This window comes from Pagrus major, chromosome 2 (assembly GCF_040436345.1).
Source record: "Pagrus major chromosome 2, Pma_NU_1.0".
Lineage (NCBI taxonomy): Eukaryota > Metazoa > Chordata > Actinopteri > Spariformes > Sparidae > Pagrus > Pagrus major.
This window is the reverse complement of record NC_133216.1, coordinates 1,481,145-1,497,786: the sequence shown is the minus strand read 5'-3', so window position 1 is coordinate 1,497,786 and position 16,642 is coordinate 1,481,145. Positions and strand designations below refer to the sequence as shown.

The 16,642-nt window shown below is 43.6% G+C and overlaps 1 protein-coding gene across 2 annotated transcripts; it reads right to left on the bottom strand.

Moving 5' to 3' along the window:
* Positions 1 to 1,491: 1,491 nt before the first annotated feature.
* il15l (interleukin 15, like) lies at positions 1,492 to 11,840 on the bottom strand. Of its 2 annotated transcripts, none has more exons than XM_073489193.1 (5): positions 11,785 to 11,840; positions 10,497 to 11,520; positions 7,339 to 7,386; positions 5,979 to 6,107; positions 1,492 to 3,586 (listed from the first exon to the last, which is right to left on the bottom strand). In XM_073489193.1, the coding sequence occupies exons 2-5, from the start codon at positions 10,632 to 10,634 to the stop codon at positions 3,455 to 3,457; spliced, it is 447 nt and encodes a 148-aa protein (XP_073345294.1). In that variant the 5' UTR covers positions 10,635 to 11,520; positions 11,785 to 11,840; the 3' UTR covers positions 1,492 to 3,454. The 2 variants fall into 2 exon arrangements, with proteins under 2 accessions (XP_073345294.1, XP_073345300.1); XM_073489199.1 differs by having other exon boundaries at positions 5,979 to 6,104; positions 11,785 to 11,836.
* Between the last annotated feature and the right edge of the window lie 4,802 nt (positions 11,841 to 16,642).

The window sequence follows — 16,642 nt, the reverse complement described above, 5'->3', positions numbered from 1 at the left end:
AATGTGGATGCATCGTCAAATTGCTAAATCTGAATGAATTTTAATCACCTTTAAGTGTTTTTGTGATTTTTCCTTTGGATTATTAATTAGTTAAAACCCAGGACAGAATTTGGCCAAAGTTTACAGGTAAACAGAAAATACTTTATTATCATAATAAAAGTTTCTGTTCAGAAACAAGAGAACGGTACATTGTCACGTCTGGAGGTTGCAGGTCCTTCACAGTCATTTCTGAGAGGCTCCTCATGATCTCCGCTGCTCTTGGGTAATCGGCTAAGTGAAATAATAAAATAATGCACATCTACTTGTAGTTTAAATATAGTAATCATACAGCATCCCTTTCACAGTTCGCACAAAAGGGTAATTATATTCAATCAGATCTGAGCCACATTATATTCAGTGTGTTTGTTTCAATTCCAGTAAATGTCGTCATTTAAATAACACGTTTCAATGGGATAAATGTATTATACCAAGGCATGATTTTTCATATGCTTGTATAAATTTGTTACCACTGTATCTTTTTAGCCTCTTTACAGCCACACGGCTCCTCTTCCTCTCTGCCACTCTTCTGCTCCGTCTCTGTGCTGCTTGTGTGTGTGTGCTGCTGGCTGAGCCTGCTCGTTTACCTGGCGCCGCTGAGTCACGTGACGGTACAACGTCCAATCACAAGAGGGGGGAGGAGGAGCAAAGTGTGCCTGCTCCGCGCTGTGACAGGAGCGGCACTGAAAGCAGCGGCACAGACAGCCAGGTCGCCTCTTTGATGAAACTGCAGCAGTGCATACAGGAGAGAGACTGGAACTAAAGTATCGATCTCATTACACTGGTATCACCACTAGTGAATACAGCTCATCATCAGAAGCTCCATCAGGTCAGGATCTGAAGCCTACAGCCTGCAAACAGAAAAGACGAGGTGCCGGCTGCAGTGGACCAGCGACAGGTGAACTGAACCTTTGTTGTGCGCTCACTCTTTGGTTAGGTTCAGGAAAACATCGCTGTTTGAGTTAAAATAACTCAAAACTTGTACGTTTCGCAGGTAACTTAACTCACCGCTGACCCATCGGTCTCCTGGGTCGTATCTTCGTCCATTCCAGTCAAGCCCAAAGTAAATTCAAGTGTTTGGAGTGCAGGCGTGAAACCTTTGGAAGGTTATCAGCTGACATTAGTGTGTAGGAGTTTGAACGCACTGAATGATTTATTTATTTTTCTCGCCTGAATTTTTTTATGTCTTGATCATCACTTACTCTGTTTGTGTAGCTTCAGGTGATCAGTATTTACTGAGTCTGTGAGATTATAATTATAGCTCAACATATTAGTATTAATATGCCGTTAATAAAGGTTATTATGCAGACTGCTGTTATGATATGACCTCATAGTCAGTACAACAACACAGTGAAGCCTATTAACACACGTCTTAATTCAGGGGATGTAATTAATTGTAACTGTAATGTGTTCAGTGACCGAACTGTAAAATGTACAGAAACCACAAACGACGACTTTATGGTCGAACATTTATTTACCACAAGACGTGACAACAACAACACATGAACTAAACTACGACAACAAGACGTTACACAAAGACAAAGAGGTTCGGGGGGGTTGGACCTGCTGTGAATGGAGCCATGTTCAGAACCACAACAGGACCTGAATGGAGGAACCTTAAAACAGACCTTGCTTGCATGAGAGTCACTGAAAAGAAACCAGGGAATCTTAGTTTGGACTTTTCGTATCCTTGCCTCCACTTGTTGATCACGTAAACCATCAAACATATTATTAAAGCCTTGGAAAGTTAGTATACCTGGCGAGGCTGCAGGGGAGGGAGGAGGTGATCCTCCTCCTACGCTTGCTGGCGTGGGGTCAGTTTCATGCACACTTTGGAAAATTGTGCAGGCAGTCTTTAGTTTCTTGACTCCTTCAGGACAGAAGAGTGCAGCAGGCCTCTCGTGCAGATGGCCAAACTTTCATTGAATTTAAATCTTATTAAATCATTACGGATGTCTGCTGAGAGGTTAAGGTTTACAGATTTGACAAGGTGGCATTCTTTTAAAGCTTTTAAATCCAAATATCAGGTACATGAAATGTTCAGTGGCAACTAAAAAACATTACATACAATAATGTATTGATACGATATGAAACAGAGTTTTAACGATCACTCTGTTGTCCCATGATGGTTCCTTGTGCTGTCGGATGAACAAGACTGTGGCGTGAGTGAAGTCGAGGATGCACTGTATGATTTGAGCCGAATTTCTGCTTTTCTGCTCCTACTTGGTCGTTTGTCGTGCAGTGTACAGGGGAGAGCGAGGGCCAATCTTTGCTTCCGAACGGCTGTCGGACGGTCAGATGAATTTCTGACATAGCAGAAATTTCGGTCGAGTGATGCAGACTGTCTCACGAGTTGATTTCCCGACGTCAGCAACTTTTTTTTCTTACTGCATCTGTGCAAAGTGGCAAACAGAGCATCTGACAAACGCCATGGCAACACGACGCTGGACAGAAAATATGGCGGCCGGGTTGGTCGAGCTGTGGCAACAGCACGCGTGCCTCTGTGATGTTTCCTCCTCCTGTCATGATCCATCCAGTCCGTACGTGCCGGCGCCTCTTCCTCTTTGAGGTTTCGGCGCAGGATTGTACAGATTATCAAGGCAGCGCGCGTCGTAGCGTGACGATCGGACCGTACAGTGTGAGCACATTAACCGTGAGCTTTGGCTTTACGCAGACGATTCACTCGTACGGTACGAGTTGGTATGCCCTGCTTTAGACGGTGATACATCTTTTTGAGCGTCACAACCCTCCCTGAGAAACGTTATAAGGTCTGAAGAGACTCGTGAGAAATCACACAGGAGAGAAGCCAGTCGGCTAAACCTTTTACAGAGCTTACACATTGTTGGTGTCTTTAACAGCACATGATCACTCACACTCAGTCAGAGCAGAGCTGACGGTGCATCACTACGAGATGATTACTACTGAAAACATCTGAAATAGACTTGCATTGTTTTGCATTTTGTGACTTTCAATCAAAGTTTTCTTGAAAACTTTTAAATTGTGGTCTCGTCCCGTGAGCTGAGTGCATCGTCACAGATTAATGAGTCATCACGAGTTCATGAACCAGCTGGTGGTTTATAGTGAATATAATAATAATAGTTAACAAGTCATTCCTGATTCGTTCCTTACTTTCCATTTTTGTGCACCTTATTGTGAAGTGTCACCTCCACCACTAATAAACTGAGCTGTCCATTTTTTTGACAAATTTAAATTTCACAGAGGAAACAAGGACAATGTGCGTGACGGCATGTCGACTTAAAAATCAGGGTTTGGATCGAAAAGACTCCACCTCCACCTTTCTCCAACCAAACTACAACCATCTGCGGAAATATAATACCACTGAGATACTGAGACGTCATGCATTGTGTTTTATTTGTGCTCAGGTGATATGAAAAGTTCATGAAGAAGAAAACGGGCCTTAAAGTGTCTTTTGAGGGTCTCGTGTGCAGTGCAGAGAGTGCATCATCTGAAGAGTCTTCAGAAGATCTGCGAGGAACTTTCCTGCCGTCTCCTCCTTCTGGAGCTCACACTGAAGACACCCTGACTCCGACTGTGGAGGGACACAGAAAGAGAGACAAACTGTATGTTATTGGTCACAGAAACATGAGGACAGATTGGAAGAGTTGTTGACGTTGTCCCACGTTGACCTAAATCCTTTATAACCTCAGCTGGAACATTGGAGCCTCTGAGCTGCCACATTAATGATCTGCCTTCAACAAGCAGTGTAGCTGATGTTTAAACTTTGTAGCCCATTATTAACAGGCAGGAATGGAAACGTGTCTTTCACTGGCGCATGTCTCGTATAAAAATGTATACAGTACATATAATATTTATCATACGTAAGACATTTATCTACGGTCCTGTGGTTTATGAAGACGCAGCCCCTCCTCCATCATTTTTCAGGTTTTATTGCTGAAACACGTTCAAACCCACAGCAGAAACACTGTCACCATCACTGGAGAAGAAGCCTGACAGGTTGTTTTCCTGATTGAAAGTAGTTTCTTCCTCAGATAACCTTCACAAAGCTGAGGAATCTGCATTTACAGAAGTCTTCTTCTTCACTGCCTTTTAACACATGGCTATATTTGGTGATGCATTCACATCACCTCACCTGCATCCGTCCACAGGACAGAACAGGAACACACGTTGCTCCGGGTCAGAAGCTCCAGAGGGTACCGTTAGTGTGCTATAGCAACGACGGTGCGTGAAGATGCGACAGCTGGTAGCCCCCTGACTGAATTTTTTCTGCTTTATTGGTAAAACATCATCATCACTGGAGAAGAAAGCGGGTGTTTTGGATTAAGAGCAGCGGACTTTGAGACCATCGTGGAGTCTTTGGACCGCCGGGGCAGAATAAGAGCCGTGCTGATCCAGTTTGTTTTAAAGCTGCTCCTGGCTGATGTCCAGCCACATGAAAAGGAAACGGACAAAATATGACTCAGGCTGCAAAACAATGTGAAATCAGAGGCTTGTTTCCACAGAGATCTGTCGCCACCACAACATCTGGGATCAAGCTGTCGCAGTCGACGGGTCGACCGTGTTCTGAGCTGACCGAGCGCAGGACTACAGCTGGACGAGGAGAGGCGGACTCGCTTTGGACCAGACCAAAACAAAACCTCAATTTTTTTCCAAAAATGTCGTCACCGGAGGCCTAAATCTCAGATTGATCCTCTGAAGCTTCACACACACACAGATGCAGAGTGTGCAGAGGGAAACAGAAACTAAAGCGTCTGGTAGCAGACGGCCAACAGCTGGATCCACATGTGAGGAAGGAGGACAATAACTTCATCCACATCTGGCTTCAGGAAAGGAAACACTCCTCCTGTGTTACATCACCGACTGTTATTCAGCAAGAGATTGTTTTTCCCCTGAGGAGGATTGTGGAAGATGAATGACCCATTCACATTTTTTTCTTCCAGTTCCAAAGTGTACGTTTATTTTAAGCTCTTGGAGAAACACATGTTGAATCATGTCTTCTGTGGGGGGACAGTGACAGGAAACAGCACTGAGTGGCTCGGATAAGATCCTGTTGACTGTGAGCTGTCAGGAGGACACGGGCCAACGAGGAGGTGGGAAGACATGAGAGCCGAATAATGAAGGCGAAGGATTCAGTGAAGACGTCTGTGTGTCAAAGACAAGAGCATCTTCCCTCTGTGAGCAGCACCACGAGGATGTCTACAACCATCAGTATCTAAAACCCACTTTTACACACATGCTTTCACGTGAAGTCGTCCTTTTTAATCCTTCTTTCATTCCTTCCCCTGCTCTCAGTCGACTTATCTGTTTTAATTCCTCCCTTGTGACGTCTTTTACTGCTTTCATTTGTTATCTTGAATCGATTTATTGTCTCTTATTCCTTTTACTGCTCTTAATCATTTTATCAGTTCTTAATTCCTCCTCCGTCATCTAATTGTTCATTATTGTTTTTTATTCTATTTCTAATTTTGCTTTTCTTTTTCTGTGATTCTGCTTTTTTAATCACTTTTATTCCTTTTACTTGTAATGTAACGTGTTTTCTGTCCTTCTTCTTGTTTTAACCTCAGACCAGACTTCCTGGTGTTTGTCTCGACTGTCGAGTGTTTATTCTGTAATTATTGTCTTCATGAGTTTCATCGTCAAAGCACTTTGTAAACTCTAAAATAAAATGTATTATATAATATTATTATTATACCAGTCAAAATTCAGGATTAGTCTACTGTTTCGAACACACAGGACAGGATTTGGGATTTACACCTGATCTGAGTTTTGAATGAATTAAATTACAACTTTATCATTAAAATGTATTAGAAATTGATCCATTCAGCAGGCAGCGTCCTGCTGTCCAAACAGAACCGTCTCCTGCTGGTTTCTGGTTCCAGTCCGGCTCTAATCGTAAAGTTTCATGATGAATTTCAAACAGTGGACCAGCCTCAGACTGGGATTATCTCTTCCTCCCCTCTTACCTGTGTTAACCACCGTGCAAGCTTTCCAAGCTCTCTGTCCAATCTGGGACCGTGATAGTTGTCCCACTCTTCGATGAGGACTTTACTCTCATTAGCAAAACACAGCATGGTGGAGCGGGGACATTTCTGCTGGAGAGAGACAAGGAGAGGGGGAGGGAGGTTATAACCAGCGACGTCACGTATCAAACCAAGAACCACCAGGCTGCTACCGCCGATCATACCACGCTAATACTTTGTACTCAGGCTTCATAAAACACACAGACGGAGCTGCTGTTGTGTGAAGAGCAGCATGCAAACTGAAGCCCAGCGTCAAAAGTTCCACTTCCCGGGTGAAATGACTCAGATCTTCTGAGACGCTTACGTCGACCGAGCCGGCTGACTTTATTAGAGATAAACCGGTTTCATCTTACGACTCTTCTAGACTTGGATGGAACAAATGAGTCATTTTGTTGGGATTTATAGGGAATAAGTCACATGATGATCTAATCACACGGCGCTCTTCCTGAGGTTACATCAACCTCGGCTGTCTGAGGCTCTTCACACATTTACACTCTCAGCTCCTGCTGCGATAAATGCAACCATAACAGAAATCTGTTAGCATGTTAGCACGTCCTGCTCCCTCGTCTCAAAGTCTGTGAGTGTGTTGAATGTGTTTTCAGTTACATGTGTGTAATAAGCTGTGTGGTCACCACAGGCTGAACATATTTCTCTTGTTCTCCCACATAAACTCCATCATTAAATGCCCACAGTTTAATTATAAAGCTCTTCATGTGTTAAAAACGGTTAGCGGTTGCTAACAAGTGTCTGAATGAGACTACAGAGGCTGTCGGGGACATTAAACGTCCTCACAGCGAACACGGAGACTCATCTGCTCACTAGTCCGTCTTTACAGGCCACTTTAGTTACACACTGTTCTCACTCTGACTTTACAACTCGTACATCGATCAGTTTATAGAAAACCTGGATAGTAATTGTGCAGTAAGACGCTCAGTGGTGGAGACGTTGAAGTGGCTGAGAGGATCTGTGTGTTAGTGGTCGTCGTCTCTGCTCTGCTTCCAGTTATCAGTTAGATGAACGTGGACCGCAGACAGACTCACACGGCGAGACTGGAGCTGTGCAGATATCTGAAACAGCTTCTGGATCAGCTCACACATTTTCTGAATAATACGGTGACATGTTATGATGCAGTTCATTGTCTGAACTAAACATTTACATCTTAGTGACCACAAAATGTGTTTCTCTGGCCGTCCTCTGCGTCTTCATACACGTCCTGCTTGTAAACTGTTGCTGCTCAGATGTCAGGATGAGATAAACAGATCAGAGTGAGTGATGACGGCGAGCTGTATAAAGAAGCTCATACCTTGAAGTGGTCGCTGGAGGGTGTGTACAGTTTGCAGTCGGAGCACATCTGAGGAGAAAGAGACAGTAAGCGGCTGTACGAGTGCACACATCTGTTAACTTGTTTTCAAATTCAAATTCAAAGGGGCACGAAAGTTTAACAACAATGTTGCCAAAGCATCTGTCCAAACACTCGGACAGAACACAACAAGTAACAACACAAACACAACACCAAGATGGATTTACATTAATTATACTGTATACTGTACTATAACTGCTCTCACTTCACAGCATTAGCGTCACTCTGCCTCTCTGTCAGACGCCCTGTGGACCTGTTGTTAAACTCTTATTATCTAACAGTCCAGAGGTTTCTGCAGAGAAGCAGCTGATCAGCTGTGAAGGTCATCGTCAGGTGAGGACGTCCTCCAGGGCCGCAGTCACTGGAGGACGTCCTCCAGGGCCGCAGTCACCGGAGGACGTCCTGCAGGGCCGCAGTCACTGGAGGGTAGCCTTCATAATAGGAATTATGTCAACAAGCAGTGTAAGTCTCAAAAAGGATTTGTGCACAAAGATCATGAAAAATTAGCAGCTTGCAGCTTGAAATATATATATGACAGGTGCAGGAAGTGGCAGGAACCAACAATCACAACACAACTGCAGCAAAGACACAACTGAAATGTGTTGAAATAAAAGATTAAGATCTGTTTGTTCATCAGGATGTCGACTCCGTCGATTCTCATCTTGTTCACGCAAAATATCATTTTATATCTTCGTTCTTAATATATCATATCAGAAATCTTCTTTGAGGGCGAAACAAATACTTTATTTCAGTCAATGCAGTCAGCGACCCATCAATGCCGATTATTCATTGTGTCAGGTTGATTTCCTCGATAACGTTTCTTTGAATACCGTCCTGCCTCTGATTTCAGGTTCACCTCAGTCGTTACTGCACATTTACAATAAGCTGAAGCAGCCGCGGCGAGTGTTGAACGTACGTTTCTGCAAAAACCACAGATAAGTTACAACTTTAGGTTTCTGAAGGTAACAGTTTGTATTCTCTCCTCACGACGCTGTGCTGACGCTCTGCTCAGGTTTGGGAAGAAAAACATCAAGTTTTGGTCTAAAATTCCTGAAAAGTGTCTCGACGTCTCCTGAAAAGTATGAATTGGCGTCACGCCTGTAACATTCAGATTACACGTATGGATGTGGAGGCGACCAGTATTTCGAGGCAGCGTTTCAACATCTGGTAACGGATATTCTTAATGAGACGTTTCCAGCCGTGTTAGTGGCGACAGAAGCAGGTAATTTAAACCGGAACAAGATTTTTTTTGTGCCTTAAAGCACAGCGACAGTTTGTCTTCACTCTGATCGAGGGTCTGAGGACCGAGGATGTCCTTCACTGCACAGACCGTGAAGCCCACTGAGGAGATGTGATGTGATGTGATTTGAAGTCTGAGATTGCTCCACGTTTAAAAATTAAAAAAATGTTTTTTGCGTCCTTTCCTGAGGACCACCACATCTCTCTCTGTCTCGTCTCGTGTTGTGATTTTTTGCAATGAGAAGAATAATTAAGGCATCAGACTGAGTGTAAGAGGATTTTTAGCGGATGACTTAAAGGAAAAGTTGCTTTTTGAGTCTCATTACGAACAAACTGAGACTCTGGGATCGAAGGTATCAGTTCAGAAGAGTGGCAGTTCTGATTCTACCTTTAAGTTTAAATTTATTTCTTTAGCAGATTTGAGAGTTCAAGATCAAATCCAGAGATGTTTCAGGTATCTGTCCTGTACCTGAGTATCTCTGAGACTTTCCCTCTCTACATCTGAACACAAACATCTGAACTTTCTCCTCCTCACAGCTTCAAACAGCCTCGTTACTTTAGTTTGATGCATTTGAGGTGAATTATGGATTATTGTTATTTCCCAACATCACCAGACTGATGTCGACCTATCAGAGCACATCACGCACGGCAGACGCAGCGAGACGAAACAAAGACGTGTAAAACTCCACCTGTCTCCTCCAACTGTTAGATCACTCAGCCTGAAGAGCTCAGAAGAAGTTAATCTTTGATCAGACAGTTCATCATTCAAACCAGGATTTTTACTCGTTTTACACTACAAGTCAAAAGTCACCAGACTCCCTTAAAAAAACACTCAATTTTGAGAGTCGCTGCGTTCAGAGACACCTCTCATAAACTCTGTGAAACTGTATAATCTGCACCTACTTTTTAATCCAGCAAAAGTTAAACATTAATATATTAATCTCTGTCTGCAGGGAGCCTGCAGCCCTCTGCCTGGACTGTCTTATCTTGTCACTTTGTTGCTGCTCGTGACGCTTTACTGACCCAACATGTGGCTATTTGACGTCCTGGGAATGAGACTCAAAGATCAACTTTTCACACAAACAGGACCTTTGAAAACGATTAAAACAGACTCTGCGTAACCAAATCAGACCTGAAGCTCGGCGTCGTCACAACGTACATTTTAAATCGGATCTGAAGAAACATAAAGGCTCAACGTTCTGCAGAAACGTAGGTTTGGTGATCGGGTACAGACAGTAAAGCACGGAGGTGTTTGTGGGTCAGAAACTGATTCAGATTATAACAGGTTTACACTTTTTGATTATTATTATTATCATGAAAAGCACAATAACCAACCTCAACATTTATTTTGATTATTGCTCTCAATCAGAGCAGATTATAATATTATTTTATCTGAATCATTGCTTGTGTCTTTCTTGCTCATTGCTTCACAGGTTTGATGTTGGAGGAACTTTTCTCATCCTTCTTTTAGTTCCCACCCGTCCGTCTTCACGTGTCACGGGCTGTTTGACGTGCAGGTGCAGCGATACACCTCTCAGGTATTTCACAACCCGACGCCCTCTGCTCTACTTCACTGTTACAACCTCTCGCCGGATGTGTGTTGCAACCAAACATGTTTTGTTATATAAGTCATCTTCCATAAAGATGATAAGATGATAATCAAAGATGGCTGCACCTGTAATCATGTGTCGTTTTGAGATAAGACGCCGTCAGAAGTGGAGCTCGCTCACAGATAGCTGGAGAACAGCTTGTGGGACTCCACAGGTAAAGAGTTAAATCATGTTTTAAACCCTGCAGCAGCTCCCTGATTCAACACCTTAACTTATAGATTTGTCAGTGAGAAGGAAGAAGACGAGTCATACCGAGTCGGGGTCACCGTCGATGAGTCTTTGGACGGTTCTGAAGACGTCTTTGCCGCAGATCTTGGATTGCGACGTCAGGGCGAGCAGACAGACCAAACACAGATGCACACTGGCCAGAGGTAGCCTCCCTCTCAGCATGGCACGGGCAGCAAAACCATCATCTGTGTCACATTATCCTCGGCAGGCTCAGACTGCTACATCTTCATGGAGATCTTCAGGCCTTAAAGTTCAGATCAGTCACAGCTGGGAGAGTTTGTAAACAAGTCCATGTTAGAAGATCCAGATGTTCCTGTAATCCTGCCAGAAGTCAGTGTGAATCCCAGACCAGCTGAGGAAATCTGGAAGGCGTGGTGCTTCCTCAGCCTCCAGCGAGTGTTGAGGAGCCCCCGAGCAAGGCGCCAGATTCCTTGTGAAGCCGCTGGATTGAAACAGAGAGCAGAGATCAGGAGAGAAAGAGATTTAAAGTTTTTTATCTGGAGCTTATTTCTGGTACCGAGGACGACTTGAAAGTGGCTCCAAAGAGTGACATCCTGACTCACTCCGTCAGTTAATCCTCCGGACGGAAAAATACAAAAACTAAAAACATGAAGCCAAATTAGAAAAACAGCTGAAGTCTGAAAACCATCCAGAACCAAACTCCATCAGAGAAACAGGCAGCTTATCTCGCTGTTGTCTCTTCAGTTCACCGGAAAAAAAGCTCCCGGAGCAGCTCGAGGGCAGTAAATCTGTGGGACGGGGAGGAGAACGAGCAGAAAGTTTCCATCCGCGAGCAGCTGATCTTCTGCTGCCGTCCGGCTCCACGTGGTGTTTCAGTGTCTGCGCTGTGTGGAGGGACTTTCACCTCCGAGCTCCTCTCCCCTCTGACACTTTCCTCTCACTCGCACTCCTATTTTCACTTTCTTACTCACTCCTCCCACTGCTCGGATAAGATCTCTCTCAGCTCCCACCTCTTCTGTGAGGAGTTTTTATGCCTCCAGCTCCTCCCTGCTCATTTTCTGGTCGAGTAGTATCCCTGTCACAAAGCCTGCAGGGAGTGAAGTTACATAAATCATTTCATGGCAGAGGAAACTTTGGGAGAGGCACAGCTGGCTGAGGAACATGAGAAAGACTTGGTGGGTTTGACATGATCCTCTTTTACAAACACGGCTGCTGAACCAGCTCCATTAGAGGTTATTTTAACAGAGAAAGTCTGTGTAATCCAGACTCCAGATGTATGATTCACATTCTCCATAAATTTCCCATTTGGTTGTTGCAGAACAGGGGAGGATATCGGACGGGTTTAAAGTACCTTCACCGGATATTCTGCGATCCTCGACCGAAGGTGCCACCCACAGACAGATCTCATGTTTCTGCTCCAGTCACATGTATTTCTACAGCAGATGTAAAACAGAGCGACAATAAAGAGAGTTCAAGATCAAATCCAGAGATGACCTGAGTATCTCTGTGACTTTCCCTCTCTACATCTGAACTCTCATACTCTGAGTACATGTCAGAGCCTGTACTCGATTACTTTTACTGGAGTAAAGAAGCTGAATCAGTACTTCTACTTCTACCAGAGTCTGTTTGTACACAAGTACCTGAACGTCTCCTGGAGGACAGACTGTGGCCATCTTGTATTCACAGCCACTCTCTGCTGCTCTCTCTCTCTTTCACTCGCTCAACCACACATTCATTCATATTTTAAGAAGCAACAAATTATATCCAGCTATTAAAAAGTCTGTACAGAGTCGCTGTGATGAACCCACTGCAGCTGATCACAAGCCTCAGCTCGTCTTGCTGTGAGTTTCAAACCTCCAGGAGTCGCCACAGGTCGCCTGGCAGCGTCGCACTGATCGTAGGTAATTACAGCTGCTGCCGGGGCCTTAATTCATCTGCACCAATCAGACCAAACATTACACTATCCAGCCACTCAAACTACTATCAGCTCCCAGTTAAGTGGTGTCTCCATCTGCAGAGAGGATAATTACATTAAGTTGTGTCTCCATCTGCAGACACAGTATTTAAATGTAAATTGTTAATTTTCAGTGATGTTGTTATGAAATTTGAACCTGGGCCATGTCAGACTTTATGATGTGGACCCAGTGTGTTTTATCGGGGCAGTTGCAGCTCATCTACAGGCTGATTTTTGCATTAAAACAGAAAACTAATTAAATAATTCAGTCTTCAAACTTCTACAGTTCAATGACAGAAGCACTTAACACTGAAGGCACTTTATTTAATCTATGTTTAGGATAGATATGAGGCCTGGGAACAGATGGACAAACAGGACAAACACAGGGGCCGAATGGTTCTCGTGGGAAAAACTTGGATCTGGCACTGGGAGTGTCAGTTTCTGACGAAACACATGCCGGGTCACTGCTGGAAAATGAGCAAATATCTGAATATTGGACCACACAGTGTTGGAAAGTAGCACCAGTCCAACAGGGTTCAGATCAACTCCCTCCTGTGCAAATTCTTCTTATATGTGGCTGCGTTTTTATGGAGAAAAATCTTCAGCATATCAGTTTCATGTGAAGCGTAGGAGGCGAGTGTGTGAGATGTTTGCAGGTTGTTGTAGACTGAATTATTAAATATTTTTTCTTTTTTAAGGCAAAAATCAGCCTGTAGATGAGCTGCAACTGCCCCTATAAAACACACTGGGTCCACATCATAAAGTCTGACGTGGCCCAGGATCAAATTTCATAACAACATCACTGAAAATTAACAATTTACATTTAAATATGCCATTTTGTGACCTCAAAATACCTTAAAAAAAGAAGGTGAAAACTCATTATAGCTCTTTATTTCCTTATTACACAAACTTTGTGCAATTAAAAAAGCCAAACACAAGAGCTGAGGTGGACAAACAGCCTCTTCAAAGAGCAAAACTCATAACACACTGGGTCCACATCATAAAGTCTGACATGGCCCAGGTTCAAATTTCATAACAACATCACTGAAAATTAACAATTTACATTTAAATATTGTGTCTGCAGATGGAGACACAACTTAATGGATTTTCCACAACTTAATGTAATTATCCTCTCTGCAGATGGAGACACCACTTAACTGGGAGCTGATAGTAGTTTGAGTGGCTGGTGTAATGTTTGGTCTGATTGGTGCAGATGAATTAAGGCCCCGGGAGCAGCTGTAATTACCTACGATCAGTGCGACGCTGCCAGGCGACCTGTGGCGACTCCTGGAGGTTTGAAACCCTGTTCACACCAAAGACTCACAGCAAGACGAGCTGAGGCTTGTGAACAGCTGCAGTGGGTTCTGAAAAAACCTTCCGGTTCATCACAGCGACTCTGTACAGACTTTTTAATAGCTGGATATAATTTGTTGCTTCTTAAAATATGAATGAGTGTGTGGTTGAGTGAGTGAAAGAGAGAGAGAGAGAGAGAGAGTGGTTGTGAATACAAGATGGCCACAGTCTGTCCTCCAGGAGACGTTCAGGTACTTGTGTACAAACAGACTCTGGTAAAAGTAGAAGTACTGATTCAGCTTCTTTACTCCAGTAAAAGTAATCGAGTACAGGCTCTGACATGTACTCAGAGTATCAGAGTAAAAAAGGATTTGTCCCAGCTGTTCCTGAACGCACCACAAAGATAGTTGGTTGTTGAGTCTCATTCCCAGGACGTCAAACAGCCACATGTTGGGTTGGTAAAGCGTCCCGAGCAGCAACAAAGAGAGAAAATAAGAAACTCTCTGCAGATACGAGACACTAACACGCCTTTTCTCCCCATTCAGCCTCCCTCTCTGTCTGCTTACGTCTTTACGTCTTTGTTTCGTCTCGCTGCGTCTGCCGTGCGTGATGTGCTCTGATAGGTCGACATCAGTCTGGTGATGTTGGGAAGGCGGCGTGCGATGACGCCAAATAACAATAATCCATAATTCACCTCAAATGCATCAAACTAAAGTAACGAGGCTGTTTGAAGCTGTGAGGAGGAGAAAGTTCAGATGTTTGTGTTCAGATGTAGAGAGGGAAAGTCTCAGAGATACTCAGGTACAGGACAGATACCTGAAACATGTACTGAAGGACAGTAATGAAGTATTTGTACTTTGTTAGTTCCCACCTCTGCAGAGGAAAAGCAGAGAAGTTGTCAGTTTAACAGTCGGCTTAATTCAACCGTTGAGGCTTGTATCAAACAGTCGCAGCTGTACGAAAACAGGGCCGAGACGGGTCAGTACACACTGCCGGGTCTGACCTGGGCTTCAGTCAGTGTCGAGGAGTTTTTGAGTTTTCCACGGATTAAACAAACGAGACATAACATGTTGATTTGTTCAGTTTAACTGGCTGCAGTTACATATTTACCGGACAGAACGTGAACGTGGAACCGATCCATCATATCACACTGTCAAGAAAGGGATCGAGTGTCTAACTTTTCCTTGGGCATGTGACACAGGAATCTGATATCTGATCTGGATCAGGAAAAAACTCATGTTAACACAAGCGCACCTGCGACACAGCATCAAATCAGAATGTGATCAGACCGGATCCTCCACCTCAGGAGGGTGTCGGGTTCCCATTGAGATCAAACGCAGCACAACAGCGACCGGATAATAAAACGAGCCTTCATTGAGCTGCGTCAGTTATACATCATTAGATGTATAACTGACGCTTAAAGAGACGCCATCGGCAGAGACGGGAGCCAAATATCATAAAGTTAATTACAGGCTTAGCTCATGTTATTAGAGACAGGTCATTTATTGATCCAGTTGAACTGGGTCATCAATCACATGATGTTTGTCAGTTTGTTGCATTAAAGTCAAACCTCATGTAGTTTTGTGTTAAAGTGCTCAGTGAACTACATCGTCTCATCAGCACCAGAACCAACACCAACATGGAGCCAACTGGGCTCAGAAGAGCTCGTAAACAAGATGAACATCACAGTAAATCTGCTCATAGTGACAACTGCAGTTCTGGTTCTGGTTCAGTCCTGTGAGCTGCTGATGTACAGGAGCAGCTCTACAATGCTTCAGTTGGGGGACGGCGTCACTAACGACGTCACTAACGACGTTACTGACAACGTTACTGATGACGCCGTCGGCTGTGACGTCACATCACCTGTGAGATTCAAACAGGATCAATACATCACCTGTCTCTCTGCATCACTACAGACAAAGCTCTGATCAATGAGGTCCATGAGGGGAACAGGAAGGGGCGGGGCTTCAGCTCTGCGACGAGTTACTGGATTTTATCCTTTTATTTGTGAGAGCGTTTGATTTATTGTTTGCTGTCGGTGTTTGAGTCTGTATTCTCACTATTGTTATGTAGTGATGATCGAAGCTGATGATCACTGTCACTCTTGGCTGCTCAGACTCACTATTCAACATGACGTTTCCGGGTAAACACTAAATTTAGGAGAACTGCTTTCAGTTTCAGTCCAAACACTGGTGAACTTGACACAGTTGCACCTCAAGGTCAGTTTAAGACTCCGATTTCATTTGAATGTAACTGTTTTTAACGACGTGCTGTCCTGTGTGGTTGTCGGCCATTTATCTTTTATGCACCTCAGTTTTATTTGTGTTTTGTCATGTTGCTTCCTATCTGTTTTTTTATGTAACCGTTCTGTTTATTCGCTCTGTGATTATGTTTGCTGTTTCGAGATTTAAATAAAGGTTGAATGAAAGTTTTTGGCGAGCGTTCAACGAGACGACGTCGCTAACGACATTGTCGGCTGTGTCGTCTTTATAATGACGTGTTTTCACATCTGATATTTCATTAGTTTGACGACAAACTGACACTTTATCGACTTGGAAAATTCTCTTTTCAACTGACAAATATTAAATTATCATTCAAATAAATTATGCGTCTCTCTTCATTCACGACCAGACAAAGTTTTTCTGAATGAGGTCCCATGAGGGGAAACAGGAAGCTCTCTAATCTGACTGTCATCAACCCGACCTCACAATCCAAGATGGCTGCTCTGCACAGTTGTAGAATATGCTGTTTGTTAGCACATCTGTCTTGTTTGTCTCATTAAAGGTCATACTGAGAACATTAAAAACAATACATCCACAGAGCTTTTACAAAAGGTGCCGAGTAAGAGAACATTGTTCTGATTGTGAATCAGTGATTTTAAAATGATTGTTTTCTCTCTGAGGTTTCTGACTGTTGGTTCCAGCTGACGTGAAAATGGACGATTTCTACAGGACGTAGAAAT

Coding starts and splice junctions, on each gene's coding strand:
- il15l (XM_073489193.1), bottom strand. CDS start 10,634: ATGCTGAGAGGGAGGCTACCTCTGGCCAGTGTGCATCTGTGTTTGGTC. Junction 7,387..10,496: donor TCGACGGTGACCCCGACTCG/GTATGACTCGTC, acceptor CTTTCTCCTCAG/ATGTGCTCCGACTGCAAACT. Junction 6,108..7,338: donor CCTCCAGCGACCACTTCAAG/GTATGAGCTTCT, acceptor GTCTCTCTCCAG/CAGAAATGTCCCCGCTCCAC.